The sequence below is a fragment of the Nicrophorus vespilloides genome, unplaced genomic scaffold (genome assembly GCF_001412225.1).
Source record: "Nicrophorus vespilloides isolate i.1.1-1 unplaced genomic scaffold, Nicve_v1.0, whole genome shotgun sequence".
Taxonomy (NCBI): domain Eukaryota; kingdom Metazoa; phylum Arthropoda; class Insecta; order Coleoptera; family Silphidae; genus Nicrophorus; species Nicrophorus vespilloides.
In genome coordinates this window covers 52,295-72,702 of record NW_017096990.1, presented here as the reverse complement: position 1 = coordinate 72,702, position 20,408 = coordinate 52,295, and the positions used below count along the sequence as shown (strand labels likewise).

The 20,408-nt window shown below is 28.6% G+C and overlaps 5 protein-coding genes across 6 annotated transcripts; all 5 read left to right on the top strand.

Moving 5' to 3' along the window:
- The first annotated feature begins 3,486 nt into the window (after positions 1-3,486).
- On the top strand, positions 3,487-8,191 carry LOC108558662 (macrophage mannose receptor 1-like). Its single transcript, XM_017915647.1, has 6 exons — positions 3,487-3,550; positions 3,614-3,773; positions 5,654-5,781; positions 7,594-7,703; positions 7,760-7,865; positions 7,923-8,191. Exons 1-6 carry the CDS (start codon positions 3,487-3,489, stop codon positions 8,189-8,191), a joined length of 837 nt encoding a protein of 278 aa, XP_017771136.1.
- A 2,022-nt stretch (positions 8,192-10,213) lies between these two features.
- LOC108558665 (C-type lectin 37Da-like) lies at positions 10,214-10,940 on the top strand. Its single transcript, XM_017915650.1, has 4 exons — positions 10,214-10,253; positions 10,304-10,407; positions 10,469-10,574; positions 10,632-10,940. The coding sequence occupies exons 3-4, from the start codon at positions 10,469-10,471 to the stop codon at positions 10,898-10,900; spliced, it is 375 nt and encodes a 124-aa protein (XP_017771139.1). The 5' UTR covers positions 10,214-10,253; positions 10,304-10,407; the 3' UTR covers positions 10,901-10,940.
- Positions 10,941-12,991: 2,051 nt separating this feature from the next.
- LOC108558661 (C-type lectin 37Da-like) lies at positions 12,992-13,836 on the top strand (the record flags this gene model as incomplete). Its single annotated transcript, XM_017915646.1, has 4 exons — positions 12,992-13,019; positions 13,070-13,170; positions 13,227-13,332; positions 13,385-13,836. Coding segments are annotated over 4 exons (306 nt in total), but the record flags the coding sequence as incomplete, so codon positions are not given.
- A 1,532-nt stretch (positions 13,837-15,368) lies between these two features.
- LOC108558666 (C-type lectin 37Da-like) lies at positions 15,369-16,319 on the top strand. The gene is made up of 4 exons (XM_017915651.1): positions 15,369-15,468; positions 15,513-15,622; positions 15,751-15,856; positions 15,914-16,319. Exons 1-4 carry the CDS (start codon positions 15,396-15,398, stop codon positions 16,168-16,170), a joined length of 546 nt encoding a protein of 181 aa, XP_017771140.1. The 5' UTR covers positions 15,369-15,395; the 3' UTR covers positions 16,171-16,319.
- Positions 16,320-17,882: 1,563 nt separating this feature from the next.
- LOC108558667 (C-type lectin 37Da-like) lies at positions 17,883-18,713 on the top strand. Of its 2 annotated transcripts, none has more exons than XM_017915654.1 (4): positions 17,883-17,965; positions 18,016-18,119; positions 18,251-18,356; positions 18,414-18,713. In XM_017915654.1, exons 1-4 carry the CDS (start codon positions 17,893-17,895, stop codon positions 18,683-18,685), a joined length of 555 nt encoding a protein of 184 aa, XP_017771143.1. In that variant the 5' UTR covers positions 17,883-17,892; the 3' UTR covers positions 18,686-18,713. The 2 variants fall into 2 exon arrangements, with proteins under 2 accessions (XP_017771143.1, XP_017771141.1); XM_017915652.1 differs by having other exon boundaries at positions 18,010-18,119.
- Positions 18,714-20,408: the final 1,695 nt, after the last annotated feature.

Sequence of the window (20,408 nt, the reverse complement as noted above, 5' to 3'; positions counted from 1 at the left end):
ATATTTCATAAACCCCTCTAAGACTCCACAACGATATAACTACGGATAATTCTCAGGTGTCCAAGATTTCATAATCACGGACACGACACATTTTAAACCCTGGGACACGACACAGTACCTTGGTTGTTAACCATTTAGTAGTTCCGGTCCCCCCTAATTTTACAATATTTTTGCGGCAAGCAACACCCTCCCCTCACCTAAACAAGCTACTTTATAAACATATAGATGTTATAAAGGCAACCAGACATTGCATGGAAATTTTTCGCACAGATTAGAAAAACAATGAACAAAAATTGCTTTATCAAATTGTCAGTAATTAAAATATATCTTGAAAAATATGCAAATAATAGTATATTTATTATTGTGTAGAAATCGTAAACCTAGATTGTACAGATATTAAAACTTAAAAAAATATAATTGTTTGAGCGCAACCATGGTTGTGAAAGGTGGCAACAATGTACACCATGAAGTTGGCGTAGAACGCTTAGCTCGAGGAATTAATTAATAATCTATTACTGTTATCAAAATTTAATTAAACTGGTATATAATATATTCAAAGAAAAGTATTTAAATACAAACAGATTTCACTGTTCAAGATAAACACCCAAAATTATTCGTTCAGTACTAATCTTTCTTTTAATGCTAACTTTTTATTCTATGTTTACCGATGGATGCGAACTAAGTTAGAAATTTTACATGTAATATATTTAATATCAAAAAAAAATATTCCTTAGATGATCTCGATGTCAACATGGAAATATACACTAAGAAATCAATCAATATACCAGTTGTCACAAATTACGGTAACAAAACTTATTACTCATAGTCAACAAAATGGTAAGTTTCTAGTAATTAAATATTGATTTATTTGTGATTTATATAACATGAATATATGTTGCAGATAAATTGGTACAATGCGTATTTGGTTTGTAGCAATACAATATGGACTTGTTAACTATTGACTCGGATGCAGAATATGATCATATTCGCGATTTTATTAATAGCGGTACGCATGAATTTTGCAGCTTGGATGAAAATAATTAATGTTATTTATTTAATTTGCATATTCAGTTACAAGTAATCGGGTACCGGTGTGGACTTCTGGTACAGATTTGGGAAGCGAAGGAGAATATTTGTGGATGAGCAATGGTCGCAAAATCATTTCCAACCGTTGGCACAAGTATCAACCCAATAATGCAGAAAAAGTATAGATATCGTTTACCACAAAAATATATATTTAATTAACGATGCTCAATGCACGGAAAAAAAGACTTACATTTGCCAAGCTATCAAAAGTATTTATTTAATCAACAATAAGGATAGTAAGTGTTAACATTAAAACCAAATTATTTTAGTGAATATGACAGAAAATACATATATAACATTTAAAAATGAAATTCAAAATATTGATGTTATTTGAGAAATGTCATAGAAAACATGTATTAGTTTTTCATCTACATTAAATTGAATTAACAGTCCGTTCAGTTCACGTTTAATCAGTTTTGCAACATTTTTTGTGGCTTGTAAACAAAATTATTACTATTTATATTTGTCGGAGTATCTAAGACAACAGCACCTGACCAAACATCGTAGTCCACACGTGGCAGAGATACAAAGAGTCATTGTTTCCACGCTGGAGCGTGTAAACAATAGTTCTGCCAAATAACATTGTCAGCACTTGGGAGAACAAGGACGGACACGTGTGCATGATCGGGGCAGCACATCTTCGGGGTCTTCAGGGAAGAAGGGTATTTCCCCCGGAGGAGTGGGAGTGGAATACGTCAGCCGAAGGATCAGCGGGAATGGATTCATTTTCACATTCAAGATGCAGATTCAGGCAGGTGAACTGGATGGCCACAGTAGCTGAGACTTATCGTTGATGTAGATCACTAGCTCTGAGATTGCAGAAGGATTAGTTTACTAAGTTTATTAACTATTGTTAGTGGTTATTTGTAATAATGGCTTCTCCAAACGCCTCACTCGGGGAGTAATCCTGACGATTCGACATATTTTACAGTTGCATAATGCATGATATTATTTTCTGTAGTTAATAACAGCGCTTACTAAGTTTACCATTAAACATTTCAAATTAGTTTTCCTATATACATTAATAGAAGAAACCCATTAATAATAAATTTTAAAGTATATCTAATTGAATGAAAAATATAATATATGATACGAACTTAAAATATTATGAAATAATTATTTGAGTTCTAAATTTATTATCAAGTTAACCTGAACTTAGTTAAATGTAAAAAAAACTTTGGATTTATTTTAAAACATAATAAAATTAACATTTATATTAAATTTCAACAATATTTTCAATAAAAAAGAAATATGTGGTACTTTTTAGTAAAGCCAGGCAATTTTAAGCTTATATCACTTATTTCATGGTATTTTGTTATACAATTTTCCTATTTGTTACAACATAAAAATTACCTATACACAAGTATTACTTGAATGTAGGTTTAAACTCACTTGGTGTTTCAAAAAAAAAAAAATTTTGTTTACAATATAAAGATTACATTAAAATACCAACAAGTATTTAGGTCTGTTTTATAATTTAAATAGTGACATAAATGTGCCGTCAGACGACAAAGGGTTAAACAATGAAACAACAATAATAGAACGAAAATAAATTAACTAATTAACATAGGTCTTTCAACCCAGGAAATAACTTTAACGTTATTGATATTTCTATAAAATCTCTGAATATAATATTCTTAATCAATTATATACAAAAGCACATTTTTTTTTACAAAATATTTTCTTTATTACTCAATATTTAGGAATTTAACAAAAGTAATGTAAATCATGTTTCAATATATGTGTTGAAACATGATTTACATTACAGGATAAATATCTTTCGAGACAATTAATTTTTTTTGCTAATATTTCAAGTCAAGTATAACAGGAAACAATGGCCTTGAACGAACAACAATACATTTTGTATTGCAGATTTAATATTATAGTTGCTTCATTTATTGAAGTAATTTTACGTTGCACAACAAAGGTATTTTTTTAAGTACACAAATAACCGGTACCTGGCTACAAATAACTTTTGGAAATTCCGAGCACATAAATATAAAAGTCATTCGGATTTCGTTATTCATTCAGTATAACCTCTCACAGTTCGAAGATGATTTCTTCAAAATTAGTAGCACTCATTTCATTTATTGTTTATATACGATACTCAAATTGTTGTCAATTAAGTAAGTGCAATTTAACCTCTTAACGCCGGAACTATATATAAATATTTAAGACATAAAATTAATGTTTAAGTTTAGAAGACGTTAATGCGAATAAAGATGTTTGCGTTGAGACATCTCTTAATATACCAGTTATAACAATTTATGGTAACAAAACTTACTATTTTGAAGTTAATAATCAGGTAATTATTTTCTTTATAATTTTTTTATTTGTATTATATCTAAATAATTTAAGGTGAACTGGTATAATGCTTATTTAGCATGTAAGCAATACAATATGGAATTGATAAGTATTGATTCGGATGCAGAATTCGATTATATACGTGAATTTATCAACAGTCGTGAGTAAAATCAAATCAAATTACATTTCATAAATTTATTATTAATATTAATATATCTATTAGTAACTGCCACTAGTAAGGTAAGCGTCTGGACTTCTGGCAATGATTTGGGAACTGAAGGTGAATATAAGTGGATGAGCAATGGTCGCAGAGTATATTCCAGCCGTTGGCACAACGGGCAACCTGACAATGCTGGTGGTGTAGAAGATTGTATCCATTTGTGGTATCTTAATAATATATATTTACTTAACGATGCCAAGTGCACTGACAATATGTCATACATTTGTCAAAGTATTAAAAAATCATGTTGTAGCTGTCAGCAGAGCTGTTAGTGGTAACACAACAATAATACAATTTTAATTGTAACATCTCGATCATGTTTATATCATATGTAACAAAACTAGGGGATAGAAGTCTAAACTATTTCATTTATTATGATTCAAAGAAAAAAAAAATAGAGACTAGATATATATAATTATTTTGTTTGTTTTGTACATTATTTTGTAATCAGAATAATAAAATCTCTTTCTGCAAAACTATTTGACTACTATAATGTCAGTTTAATTTACTATTTATTTATTTTCTGTGTGTCTGTGATCCAATAAGTAATTTTGCAAGATTTTAATTATTTACTTAAATAAAATAATAAACATTTTGTATATTTCAATAATTCAATAATATAATAGCTGATGTTGAGGATATTCTAGTATTAACCTTGTTAACCTTTAGTAATCCCAGCCCCCTTAAAATCCTAAAATATATTCGCCCCCCTTAAAATTTTACAATATTTTTACGACAAGCAACACACTCCCCTCACCACTAAAAGTAACTTATTGACAAAAAACTTTTTATTTCTAAATATCTTTTTAATATGTATGGTTTTAGACATTAATTTCGAAAGAAATTTAATTCTACATAGATGAATCTAAATTTTATATAATTTTTATCATATTTTCTTTTTTATTAGTTAGACACTATTATTAGTTAAGCATTATTAGAATAGTATTAGTTAAGTATAGTTTAAACGATGTGTAAGATGTAGTAAATAAACGCCATCTTGAAAACCCCAACGCGCAACTTGGTCCTTCGTACAAAACATTAATAATTCTAATAAAAGTTCACAATAGAGATATTCAACACTATGAACGCTTTAAATATTTCTTAAGGTACATAAAACCTTAGTAGAAAAATTGTCAGGATTTCAAGATGGCACTGTAAATTAGAAGAATCCCACTCGTGGGACCTTCCGCATTGTAGAAGGAAATCCACAGCTATACAATACAAAAAATATTTTTATTTCATATTCAAAAACCCTAGACCCACATATCTACAACATAATCCAAGGTGTCAAGAGATTATTAATCCCGTGACACCGAGATATTTAATGTAATTTATATTACGTTTGAAATACGTATATGATTAGAAAATTTCTAAACATTTAGCAAGAAATTGATGTTTTTAAACTTTAATATTTACTTTTAAATGAACATCAAGGATTTAATTAAAATAGATAATAAATTAATAAAAATATAAGTGAAATCTTTTAGCGATATCATTTGCAATTAATAATCTATTACTGATATCAAAATTTAATGAAACTGTTATATAAAATGTTCGAAGAAAAGTATTTAAATACAGACATCCATATTTCACTGTTCAAGATAAACACCCAAAATGATTCGTTCAGTACTAATATTTCTTTTAATGCTAACTTTTTATTCTATGTTTACCTATGTTTTCAATATCAAAAAAAAAATTCCTTAGATGATTTCAATGTCAACGTGGAAATATGCACTGAGAAATTAATCAATATACCAATTGTCACAAATTACGGTAACAAAATTTATTACTTAGAAGTCAACAAAATGATAAGTTTTAAGTAATTAAATATTATTTAATTTCTGATTTATATAATATTAATATATGTTGCAGATAAATTGGTACAATGCGTATTTGGCTTGTAAACAATACAATATGGACTTGTTAACTATCGACTCGGATGCAGAATATGATCATATTCGTGATTTTATCAATAGCGGTACGCATCAAATTTGTAGCTTGGATGAAAATAATTAATGTTATTTATTTAATTTGAATATTCAGTTACAAGCAATCGGGTACCGGTGTGGACTTCTGGTACAGTTTTGGTAACCGAAGGAGAATATTTGTGGATGATGATTCCAACCGTTGGCACAAGAATCAACCCAATAATGCTGAAAAAGTACAGCATTGTATAGATATCGTTTGCCATAGAAATATATATTTAATTAATGATGATGCTCAATGCACGGAAAAAAGACTTACATTTGCCAAGCTATCTAAAGAATTTATTGCATCAGCAATAAGGATAGTAAATGTTAACATCAAAACCAAATTATTTTATTGAATATGATAGAAATTATGAATATGATTAAATTATTTATTTATCATTTCGTAAAAAATGAAATTCACAATATTGATGATATTTGAGAAATGTCATAGAAAACATGTATTAGTTTTTCATCTATATTAAATTGAATTAATAGTGCGTTCAGTTCACGTTTAATCAGTTTTGCAATATTTTTTGTGGCTTGTAAACAAAATTATTACTAATAATATTTTACAGTTGCATAATGCATTATATTGCTTTCTGTATATAATACCAGCGCTCACTATTCAAAATTCCTAATTAGTTTTCCTATATACATTAATAGAAGAAACTTATCAATAATAAATTTTAAACGTATATCTAATTGAATGAAAAATATAACATATGAAACGAATTTAGAATATTATTAATTAATTATTTTAGTTCTAAAATTATTATCAAGCTAACCTGAACATAGTTAAAATTTTAAAATATTTTTTGGATTTATTTATTTATAAAATTAAGTTGCTTATGCATTTACATTAAATTTCAGCAATATTTTCAAAAAAACAAAAAATATGTGGTACTTTTTAGTAAAATCAAGCAATTTTAAGCTTATATCACTTATTTCATGGTATTTTGTTATACATTTTTTTATTTATTACAACATAAAAAATGGAATATATATAAGTGACAAATATTACTTGAATGTAGGTTTAAACTCACTTGGTGTTTCCAAAATAAATCATTTTTGTTTACAATATAAAGATTACAACAATGATCAATAAAAAAAAACACCAAAAGAGTAACAGACCTACGAATCTTAAAATGTAACACATATAAAGTGTGTCAAGACGGGATGGCTTGGAGCAAAACTTCGTAAATTATGTGCAAATGCATTCAATAAAGAATTCGTTAGAAGAGTTTGTTAAAGAAAATGATGTTATTGATATTTCTATAAGATCTCTGAATAATCTTAATCAATTGGATTCAAAAGCATATATTTTTTTACAAAATATGTTTTCTTTATTACTCAATATTTAGGAATTCAAGAAAAGTAATGTAAATCATGTTTCAACCATATAAATAAATGAGATAAGTATCTTTCGAGAGATTTAAATAATTTTGTTAATATTTCAAGTCAAGTATAACAGGTAAAAATGGCCTTGAACGAACAACAAGTACATTTTGTATTTATTGCAGATTTAATATTATAGTTGCTTCATTTATTGAAGTAATTTTACGATGCACAACAAAGGTATTTTTTTAAGTACACGAATAACCGGTACCTGGTTGTAAATCTCATTTGGAAATTCCGAGCAGATAAATATAAGAATCAATTCGTTATTCATTCAGTATAACCTCGCACAGTTCGAAGATGATTTCTTCAAAATTAGCTGCACTCATTTTATTTATTATTTATATACGATACTCAAATTGTTGTCAATTAAGTAAGTGCATGTATATTTATTTAAATTTAACCTCTTAACGCCGGAATTAATTAATTAAAATTTATTTTGGATGGTACAAAACTTGCATATTAACTATCAACTACGTACTGTTAACTCTTCTTATTACACAGTTGGCAGCAAGTGTATTATATTCTATACCCGACCATTCCTCTAAAAATATTGTTATATCCCGCATTCTGTTATATATATATATACATAATTTAATACATAAAATTAATGTTTAGATTTAGAAGACGTTAATGCGAATAAAGATGTTTGCGTTGAGACACCTCTTAATATACCAGTTATCACAACTTATGGTAACAAGACATATTATTTTGAAGTTAATAATCAGGTAATTATTTTATTTACAATTTTCTTATTTTGTTTATATCTATTAAATAATTTTAGGTAAACTGGTATAATGCTTATTTAGCATGTAAGAAATACAATATGGAATTGATAATTATTGATTCGGATGCAGAATTCGATTATATACGTGAATTTATCAACAGTCGTGAGTAAAATCAAATTGTATTTGATAAATTTGTTATTAATATTATATTTCTATAAGTAACTGCTACTAATAAGGTAAGCGTCTGGACTTCTGGCAATGATTTGGGAACTGAAGGTGAATATAAGTGGATGAGCAATGGTCGCAGAGTATATTCCAGCCGTTGGCATAACGGGCAACCCGACAATGCTGGTGGTATAGAAGACTGTATCCATTTGTGGTACCTTAATAATATATATTTACTTAACGATTCCAACTGTGATAACAATATGTCATTCATTTGTCAAAGTATTAAGAAATCATGTTGCAGCGGTCAGCAGAGCTGTTAGTGGTGGTAACACAGCAATTTTATTATTTTAATTTCTATTATCTTAAACATGTTTATATTATTATCATATTTATTAAAATATTAGATTCATTTGATCAAACATTATCATTCATAGATTAATTATTAATGTACTTTAATGCAATAACTCAATATATATAAATAAAATGGGAAAATTTATTTATGTTTAGTAATAAAAACTAATCTTCTTTCAATCAGTGATGTTGACAATCTAGGGTATGGCAAAATACAAGCACTTCATGAATATATATTTGTAACTCTAGAGGCGTATAAAAGGCGGAATAAAAGGCTTTTATTTAATTATATATAGTTAATAAAAATACAGTGGAACTTTCGTTTGCGAGTATAATACGTTCCGGAAAAGTGCATTTAATACAAAGCACTCGTATATCAAATAGAGCATGAGAGACCAATACCCCTAATCCCGACTGGCAAATTATTGCAGAGCAAGTTACTTGTAATCTATGGTTACTATATTTCTTAAAAAACGATAAAATACAGAAATAAATGAAAAATCACAGTCTAATCTGTGATTTTTCATTTATTTCGTGCGATCTTTTTTTGTTTACGAGAGAATTTTGTTTGTCCGCAGAGTAATTTGAATATATTTGCAATTTTTGTATTTCTAAATTCTAATTCTACTTTTTTGTAATTTTTGCCTTATTTTATAAAAAAAAACCCAATGCAAAAACAAGTGTATGTATCGTTCCATGGTGCGCGGAATTACAAATTTTGATTTTAGTAGTCCGTGAGATCAAAAAGTTTGGTGACCGTTGTTCTAAACCTCTTAACTACCTCATATTGGGAATTTTAATGCCCACGGCCACTTATGGGAATCCGCATGTCGATGAATCAGAGACAAACTAGCGTTCATAGCGGTAAATTTTCGACCATTGATTTATCCATCTTCTGAGTTATGGAACCGCACAAACATTCTGTTTTCGATTGCTTGAATGAAAGTTATCTCTTCCCTATTCTGATCTCGTTGACTTTTAGATTTCTTCGTATAACATACAAACGTTTGCGTTTTGTCTCCTCGGACTAGATGGGTTACTCTGGATATACTCGCTCAAACTTCATAAACCGGACTCTGGAGGAACTACCCAGTTGTTTTACCTATGCGGCGGAATTCAATATCCCAAGTGCATCCACAGTGCGAGCTGTTCCATGGTAAAAAGATGAGGAAGGAGATATATTGAAGAAGAAAATCGGGCTCTGATTCACTTTAAAAATAGACCAACAACTCCGTACTTCACAAACTAAAAAAGCATGAAGAATTCCTAGAAATCTCACGTTGCTACTTAGGTAGCTGCAGTGGTTGCTCGTCAAATCCTATACTAATTTAATATATATTATAGATTTGAAATATTTTTTATACGTATTAATAAAACGTATTAAATAATGTATATTTTATTGTAAATTATATGGTAGAACTAAACAATTAATTTTATGTGTAATTTGTATTTATATAAATTAATTATTTATTCTTTGATGTTACTAATATTATTTTTAAAATGTTGAATATAATATTATAAAAATCAATCAATAGTAGCACATTTTTATATAAAAAATATAATATATGTTTATGTAAATACACTAACTAAAAGAATTCAATACATATAACATGAATCACAAGTCTCCAACCTATAAATAAACGAGTTACTTAACTTTAGTGATATAATTAGTTAATGTGCTCCACGAAATGCAAGAATTCTGATATATTAATTTAAAGTTCGCTCTGAGATTGACCAATATTTTGATTTGGGGCGCCGCGGAGAAAATATGATATATCAAGGGCGCCAAAAACCGAAAAAGTTTGGAAACCCCTGATGTGAACGATTTCTTAGACGCGTGGGAAAAGTAAAGTTTTTTTGAACTTACCCTTATATACATATCAGTTGCATATTTCTAATAGATAAGATAAGACTCATTTGGTTTACATTATTCAGTCACTGTAACATCGAACTCGAAGATGATTCCATTAATTTTAATAACGCTCTCTACTTTTATTATTTATTTCCAATATTCACATTGCTGTGAATTAAGTATGTGTAGATATAAATATTGAATACATATAATCAATATTTAGCTTTAGATGTCGTTGCTGCTAATACAGATGTCTGCGTTGAGACACCTCTTAATATACCAGTGATTACTACTTATGGCAACAAGACGTACTATTTTGAAGTTAATAATCAGGTAATTATTTTCTTTATAATTTTCTAAATTTTATTTTATTATATTTATTAATTGAATTTAGATGAACTGGCATAATGCTTATTTAGCTTGTAAGCAATACAATATGGAATTGATAACTATTGATTCGGATGCAGAATTCGATTATATACGTGAATTTATCAACAGTCGTGAGTAAAATCAATTGACATTTCTTAAATTTATTATTAATATTATCTTTCTGTAAGTAACTGCCACTAATAAAGTAAGCGTTTGGACTTCTGGCAATGATTTGGGAACTGAAGGTGAATATAAGTGGATGAGCAATGGTCGCGGAGTTTATTCCAGCCGTTGGCACAACGGGCAACCCACCAATGCTGGTGGTATAGAAGATTGTATCCATTTCTGGTATTTTAACAATATATATTTACTTAACGATGCCAAGTGCGCTGATAATATGTCATTTATTTGTCAAAGTATTAAGAAATCTTGTAGCAGCGCTCAGAAGAGCTGTTAGTGGTGGTAACACAACAATAATACAATTTTAATTGTAACATCTCGATCATGTTTGTATCTATATTATATTTAATAAAATATTAAATGCATCTAATGAAACATTATCATTCATAGATTAAATATTGTTGTACTGTAATCTAATAAACTCAATAAATATATATATACAATGAGAAAAGTTTCTTATGTTTAGTAATAAAACGTAATCTTCTTTGAATCAGTGATGACAAGATTATAAATTGTTAATCAACTAGGGTGTGGCAAAATACAGACACACTGTTTAAAAAAAAATATAACTTTTGAGTTTTTCATTTTTTTAAATTTATTTTTATTCTAAATTATAAATAATTTTAAGAAATGCAAGAACTGGTCAAAATTATAGAATTTTATAATATTTCCCGACGATGTATTGTTTAAACACACAAAATAATACCGTGCGCATTTTAATGTTTCAACAGCTCCCAGTGCAAATGTGATAAGAAATTTAATCAGCGGATTTTAGGAACGGGGTACAGTATCAACGATGAAATGTCAATCGTACAGTTCGCAATGAAGAAGCTGTGGTGGCTGTACGACAGAGTGTCACCGAAGATCCATTTGTGTCTCGTCGACGTGCTACTCAGTTAGGCATCTCCAGAATATCGCTAAGATTTTTTTATTGGGACGGTATACCAGAATAAACCACAAACAATAAATCATAAAAATAAAATATTTATAATGAAATAACAAATTTGGAGCCAAAAATGCATTAGAAAGAGTTATTACGTTTCAACAAGAAAATGGAGGTTATTTAAATGATATTATTTTCCACACTTACATCAGAAAAATACTTATAAACTATACTCTCATCTAAAAATAGAAAAACCAATAAATAATTACAAAAGTTATATGTATTTTACATCTGTCAGTTGAAGTTGGACCACTCTGTATAATAAAGTTTCATTTATAAAAGTAATTTTACTTCATAGGTACTTTTATAAATAATGTATATGTTTTTATATTATAAGATAGTATAATATAAGTAAATAGGTACTATCAGTGTATGTTGACATCCTTATCGTGGACCCCCATTTTCATTTCAAGGACCTCCAAATTTTTTTCGCTGACGTAGACCCCTTGCAGGTTGTCATAGACCCCTGGGGGTCGATATAGACCATTTTGGGAATCACTGACTAATGGCAACAAGGTATTTATTTCCTATATCTTAATTTTATTATATTATAATTTATTCCAGCCGTTGGCACAACGGGCAACCCTCCAATGCTGGTAGTATAGAAGATAGTATCTCACTTATGGTATCTTAACAATATATATTTACTTAACGATTCCAACTACGCTAACAATATGTCATTCATTTGTCAAAGTATTCAGAAATCATATTGCAGCAGTCAGCAGAGCTATTAGAGAAGAAGTGTTCAATAATAATGTGATATTAACTAAATTTGGATTACACTAACATTATTTGTATTGAGTAATGTTTAATATCTGTTTATTTGATTGTAAATTATATAGTACAAACATAACATTTTATGAATATTATATTATTTGTAATGTGTATTTATATAAATGAAATATTTATTCTTTGATGTTACTAATATTATTTTTAAAATTTTGAATATAATATTATCACAATCTATTGCATAGTAGCACGCTTTTATATAAAAAATATAATATGTGATTATGTAAATAGATTTGCTTAACTTTAGTGATAGAATTAGTTAATGTAACCGGAGAGTTTATTATGTACACCAGCGGTTTCTAAACTGTGAGCCACGAAATTCAAGAATTCTGATGTATTAATTTAAAGTTCGTTCTGAAATTGACCAATGTTTTGACTTGGGTCGCTGCGCAAAAATTCTGATATAACAAGGGCGCCGAAAATCGAAAAAGGTTGGGAACCCCTGATGTAATCGATTTCTTGGGCGCGTGGGAAAAGTAAAGTTTTTTTGAACATACCTTGATATAGATATCATTTGCTTATTCCTAATAGATAAGATAAGACTCATTTGGTTTACATTATTCAGTCACTATAACATCGAACAGTTCGATGATGATTTCTTAAATTATAATAACGCTCTTTACATTTATTATTTATTTTCAATATTCACATTGTTATCAATTAAGTAGGTCTAGATATAAATATTGAATACATATAATAAATGTTTACCTTTAGATGTCCTTGATGCGAATATAGGTGTTTGCGTTGAGACACCTCTTAATATACCAGTGATTACAACTTATGGCAACAAAACTTACTATTTTGAAGTTAATAAGGTAATTACTTCCTTTATAAATTTACTATTTTTATTATATTTATTAATTAATTTTAGTTGAACTGGCATAATGCTTATCTAGCTTGTAAGCAATACAATATGGAATTGATAAGTATTGATTCGGATGAAGAATTTGATTATATACGTGAAATTATCACCAGTTGTGAGTAAAATCAATTGACATAAATTTATTATTAATATTATCATTCTATGAGTAACTGCTACTAATAAGGTAAGCGTCTGGACTTCTGGCAATGATTTCGGAACTGAAGGTGAATTTAAGTGAATGAGCAATGGTCGCAGAGTTTATTCCAGCCGTTGGCACAATGGGCAACCAGACAATGCTGGTGGTATAGAAGATTGTATCCATTTGTGGTATCATAACAATATATATTTACTTAATGATTCCAACTGCTTTTACGATATGCCATTAATTTGTCAAAGCATAAAGAAACCCTCTTGTAGCTGTCAGCAGAGCTGTTGATGTTAACACAAAAATCTTGTAATATAAATTTCTTTTATCTGAAACATGTCTATAGCTATATCATATTTATTATAATAGTTAACTGGCAATTGAACAATTGTGCACATTAATTTTTAAATTCTAGAGTGTGCTTTTTTTGTCAACATTTAACAATTGCACAAAGAATTTACTGTATTTAACAATAGTGGATGTTTTTAAAATTATGAATGTAATTATTTGTTTTTATATTTTATTTATTATTTAATGTCTTTTGTTCATATCCTGCAGTCCTTTTGTAAGGGGTTTTCACAAGATATTAATATTTGCCAACTATATACATATTATAAAGAAATTTGAGGCCCGGGCATAAACTTTATGTGAGAGTGGAGGGGTGACATTTTCAAGAATATGAACAGAGTCCCCATGATTGGCGAGGCGAAGCGAACTTGCCCGATTTACCGACCGTAGCGACATTACTGGTGAGTCCCATCTTTGTCCTAAGTAATCTACAACGAAGGTTTATCCTTCTGTCCAAGTTATTCAAAAAGCGACTACTGCGACGACTAAGACTTTGGTTGCTGGATAACCAAGTCACACCAGATAATAAGTTCGACTTTCGTGAACAGCATGGTATTGTGGAGTAGTAGAAATCAACAAGAGTCTGTAGTAGGAAAGATACTGCTCCGCCGCTTTCCTAGATGGCACAGGGTTTGTTTTACAGAAGACCATGGACCAATGATATCCAACTTTGTGGATCTTCCTAGAACTCGAGCATCTAGATCACACAGAGATTCCAACCAGAAACACTAATGGAACTTACCAATGCACATGGTTCTCTACAACTAATGACATCAGTTTAGTCAAGAAAGACTACCCAAATTAACTAGCTATGGAGCTGATGCATACGAGAAAATCGATGCCCAGAAAGGTTTAAACCCCAAGATCTCCTAAATCTTTGTTAGTTTGGTTTAGTAATAAATAATATGAAAATCGAAACAAATATAATTAGTTTGAAGTGGAGATGTTCATATGTTGATACACAAAAACAGATTTTTAGGTAATTTGTATTTTTTTTAATGTTTTCCTTGTAAAATTATTTTCTAAATGGCAGATTTGCAGAGACAATTTTATTGTTTAGCTTATAAAATAAGTAAATACTAAAATGGCCACTACCACGGTTAATCCGAACTACCGTAAATTGAGACCGAATTAAGTATTGAAGTCCAAAAGGGTTTTCTTATATAAATTAATTAAAAAATACGTATTAGTATATAAATTTTAATTTACGTTTATTTGAATGTAAATTCTATGATATAAACTAAAAACACTATGAATTTGAGTTTCACTCAAGTTATTAATTATGTTGTATTCAAGTCTAAAAAATAAAAAAATATTTTAAGGTTTTTATAAGATCTCTGAATATAATAATATTAATAATATTATATAATATATATATATATAAAATTAGTTTTTTTTAAACAAAACATAATATAGTTTATTATTTTTTTTCTAAATTAAGAAATTCAGCATATATAATATAAAGCACATCTCTCTTGGAATTTTCCAAAATACACGAGTTGCTTATCTTTCGTGTATATATTACAGATTTATTTATAGTAACGTTTATTTACTTTTTTGACGCATGGGACAAAGTAAAATTTTAAGTACGCGAACAGGTAAATATCATTACTAAATTCCGTGCATATATATAAGACTCATTTAGTATTTGTTCTTATATCAGTCTACCCTCGCACAGTTCGAAGATGATTCCATCAAAATTAGCAACAGTCTTTTCATTCATTATTTATTTACAATATTCACATTGTTGTGAAATAAGTAAGTTTATTTATATTTATTGAGTACTTAAAATAAATGTTTAGATTTAGATGTCGTTGATGCAAATACGGATGTTTGCGTTAATACACCACTTAATATACCAGTTATAACTACCTACGGTAACAAGACTTACTATTTGGAAGTTAATAATCAGGTAATTATAAATAATTTAATTAAACATTATTATTTGACACAATCTTCAGCAAATGGCTATCGAATGAGGTTTTGCCAGCCGATATAGTTTTCTTTTTAAATTATTAAAGAAATATTAAATAATTTTAGGTAAACTGGCATAATGCTTATTTAGCTTGTAAACAATACAACATGGAATTGATAAGTATTGATTCGGATGCAGAATTCGATTATATACGTGAATTTATCAAAAGTAGTAAGTAATTCATTTAATGTTTTTCAACATTATTATTAATATTATCTTTGTGTAAAGGAACTACTGCTCAAAAGTTTCACGTCTGGACTTCTGGAAATGATTTGGGAACTGAAGGTGAATATAAATGGATGAGCAATGGTCGCAGAGTCTTTTCCAACCGTTGGCACAAAGGGCAACCGGACAATGCTGGTAGTATAGAAGATTGTATTCATTTTTGGCATGTTTCCAATGTGTATTTACTTAACGATTCTAACTGTGCTCACAATATGGCATTCATTTGCCAAAGTATTAAGAAACCTTGTAGCTTTCAGTGAAGCTATTAATGTTAACACTGCAATTTTATTATCTTTATATATATGATCCGAAATATGCTTGGAACCGTATCAGATTTAGTGAAATAATTAACTGATAATTTAAGTATTTTTAGATTCATGTATTAAAAAATGATGATTACATTAATTATTATCCCAGTTTTGTCCAAACAATGATTTTATTTTAAAAACCCCTTTATTTATAATAACTAAACACAAAAAAGTAACATAGCATATGTATGTTTGCTTTTTTTCCACCTGATCTGATCCTAGAGTGAGTCCTCAGAGAGTAAAAATTGGCCGCGCCGTGTCTTATTTGATCCAAATATATAATGCCGTACAATGTATCTTGTAACTTCAATTTAGTTATTTTTTAGCCAGATAATAGTTGTTCCCTGAGTTCTTCATAGTTAAGTCCAGCATCTGTTAAAAAGTACCCACCACAATTTGTTGCCATGAATAACAATAAGTATTTACTTATATCAACTTCTCCTATATTCTTGTTATAATTGATTTTATCAACTTGAAAATAAAAAGTACTTCTCAGTTATTTTGATAATACCACCTTATATACTACATATATTATACCCCTTATACTATATATTTAAAACAAATATACAACAATAAGTTTTAGCTACTTCTCACTAGATTGCCGAAAATTCAATAAATACTGCTGTACCTGCTTGGGTACAGTGTACAAAAAGGGTTAATGTTCTATAATGCTATAAATTTTAGATAAATAAATAGAACAACATGAATACTTCGATTTCACTGCCAAATCATACCATGACCACCTTTGGGAATACCGACTAAGCAAATGAAACAAACAATTTTTTTTGAAGGACAGAAAAATGAGATTGCACGACAAAATAGGACAGAAATATTGGTCGACATGTCTCTTCTGAATGTGAATTTACGGCACCTATAATTGTATTAACACGTAAGCGGTTTCAAACATATGCATTTCCAATTCGTTCATCAATGTTGCGATAGATAAATTTAAAAAATACATATAATCAATTTGAAGACATATGCATTTTTATATTCGCTCTATTTCATTAGGTTTTGGTTGTAATTTAAATCAAAGAAAATAGCGTTCTATTGTGACGTTCGAGTTGAGATGTTATCGTTGCTAAGATATATATTTCAGTAGTGCAATCCAGTATTTTTTGTAGTTCCAACCCAAAACGAAGAATGCCATCAATTTTCTAATAGTTAGGTAAGGACAGAGCTGAATGGTTTGTTGTCCAACTCGTTAACGTTTTCCAACCGTTCCCATCAGATCTCATTGAAGAGGGAACATGTGAAATAAAGCAGTTCCCAGTTCTTATTGTGTTATTTTGTTGAGTTGTATGTAATTAGTCGCTATAATGCAATAATGTTATAATAATTACTCTAAATTAAGTAATTCAACGAATATAATATAAATCACAACTCTCTTGGAATGTTCTAAAAGATAAATATTGTAGTTGCTTATCTTTCGAGACATAATTAATTTTCCTAATAACTCAAGTCAAGTATAAACAGGTAAAACTTATACATTTTGTATATATTATAGATGTATTTATAGAAGAGTTAATTTGTTTCCCGCATGGGAAAAGATACAATTTTAACTACGCATATAACACAGGTACCTGGCTATAAATATCATTTGGAAATTCCGTGCATATATAAGACTCATTTGGTTTTCGTTCTTATATCAGTCTATCCTCGCACAGTTCGAAGATGATTCCCTCAAAATTAGCAACATTATTTTCATTAATTGTTTATTTACAATATTCACATTGTTGTGAAATAAGTAAGTTTATTTATATATAGTGAATACATAAAATCATTGTTTAGATTTAGATGTCGTTGAGGAGAATACGGATGTTTGCGTTAAGACACCACTTAATATACCAGTTATAACTACGTACGGTAACAAGACTTATTATTTGGAAGTTAATAATCAGGTAATTATTTAATAAAATAATTTAATATATTTAAATATAATTATTGGAAACAATCTGAGGTCTTTCCACCAACTATCTATCTTTCCACCCGAAATATTTTTTTTTATTAAATAAATATTAAATAATTTTAGATAAACTGGCATAATGCTTATTTAGCTTGTAAACAATACAACATGGAATTGATAAATATTGATTCGGATGCAGAATTCGATTATATACGCGAATTTATCAATAGTTGTAAGTAATTCGCTTAATGTTTCTCAATATAATTATTAATATTATCTTTGTGAAAAGTAACTACTGCTCAAAAGTTGAACTTCTGGACTTCTGGAAATGATTTGGGAACTGAAGGTGAATATAAGTGGATGAGTAATGGTCGCAGAGTCTTTTCCAATCGTTGGCACAAAGGCCAACCCGATAATTATGGTGGTTTAGAAGATTGTATTCATTTTTGGCATGTTTCTAATGTGTATTTACTTAATGATTCTACCTGCGCTAGCAATATGGCATTCATTTGTCAAAGTATTAAGAAACCTTGTAGCGTTCAGCGGAGCTGGCAATGTTAACAGCAATTATTGTCTTTATACCTTTGATCTGAACTGTATCATTTAGTTAGTTAAGTTATTTTATTAAATATTTAACTGATAATTGTGGTATTTTTAGATTCGTGTGTTTAAAATGATGATTATATTAAGTATTTATGTAATGCTATGAACTTTAGAGAAATAAATTTAACAATATTAAGACTTCGATTTCTTTGATAAAAATACTATGATCACCTTTGGGAATAATGTGCAAATGAAGCAGCCAAAGGGGGAAATATTAATATCACGACAAAATATACAAGACTAACTGTAACTTTATTTATGGTGAAACAGGTTGTTATGATCTATTTATTACATAGGTTCTGAGGTAAATGTCAACTACTGGCCTAAACGCTCATCTTCAATGCCAACCTGCACCATATTTCATAGAGAGCACTTTTAGGACAAACAAAAACAAAAGCAACATCGCTACGTCCAATCCTCTCTGGTGTTCTTTAGGGTAAATGTATCAGGACTCTACGTGTATCAAGAAAATTTTCATATTTTTCTATATGTAGGGCAATGTCTCTTTTTTTATGAACAGGTAGTTCGTTTTTATTTTATTAATTATTAAAAAAATGTCATTATACCAATTTTGATTTTTTCATGATTCAAAAGAATCATATCTGTTCTTTGTAGGTGTGATGCATCTCTCTCTATGTGTTCTTCATCATTTCTATAGATATTTTAGAGAACCCGGTTACATCAAGGAAACCCAAACTCAACTACTCTGCAACCCTTGCCTATTTTTGTTATTAGTTTTTACTATATCGAATGACCTCTCATCTTTACATCTATAAAAATTGTGTATGCTTTAACGTTTTAAAATAATAAACAAATAACAAGGGTTCAATACGAAAGTAATAAGAAATTAATGAATAAAATATGTCAAATCTTTTAGCTGTATCATTTGCAATTAATATTGAATTAATGTTATCGAAGTTTAATTAAAATTGCGTATAACATATAAAATATATAAAATATTTAGTCAGTATTCGTACATGACTTTTTATTATAAAGTTTTATTAAGTAGGAAGACATAAAAGGACACTTCAAGTAAAGCTTTACAAACAAAAAGAGTTTTTTTTTAAAGATATTAAATTTTATATTTAATTTAGTTTACATTTAAATTTGTTACCATTTTTTTAGCCTCTAACGAAATTTGTAATAAGTTAAGTTTTTTTTAATTTACATTTTGTAATTATTAGAGATTAAATTTAAGTAATTTTACATTTATAGTTAATATTCAGAATAAAATAATGTAATCGGAAAGTTTATTTTGTAAACACTTTTTTTAAGCATGGGAAAAGATAAAGTTTTTAATACGCAAATAATCAGTGCCGCGCTATTAAAATGTTTGGAAATTCCAAGTAGATGATGTATAAGACTTACTTGATTCCTTTAGTATAACCTCACACAGTTCGAAAATTATTTCTAAAATAATATATTAAAATATGTATTATTAAGAACAGATGCTTATTTTTGTTAATAATTCATTAAATTATGAAATAATCATAACATTAGTTATTTTGGGATGTTTCTCTTAGTATATTGGAACTTAATGTTTGTTAATCTGAGACTACTGTCATCAAAAACTTTGCGAAAGATGACAAAAATTTAACGGCTGTTGCATAAATTTACATCTAAAATAATTCGTTCAATAATAACATTACCTTTGGACGTAACTTTTTGATTCGATGGTTTT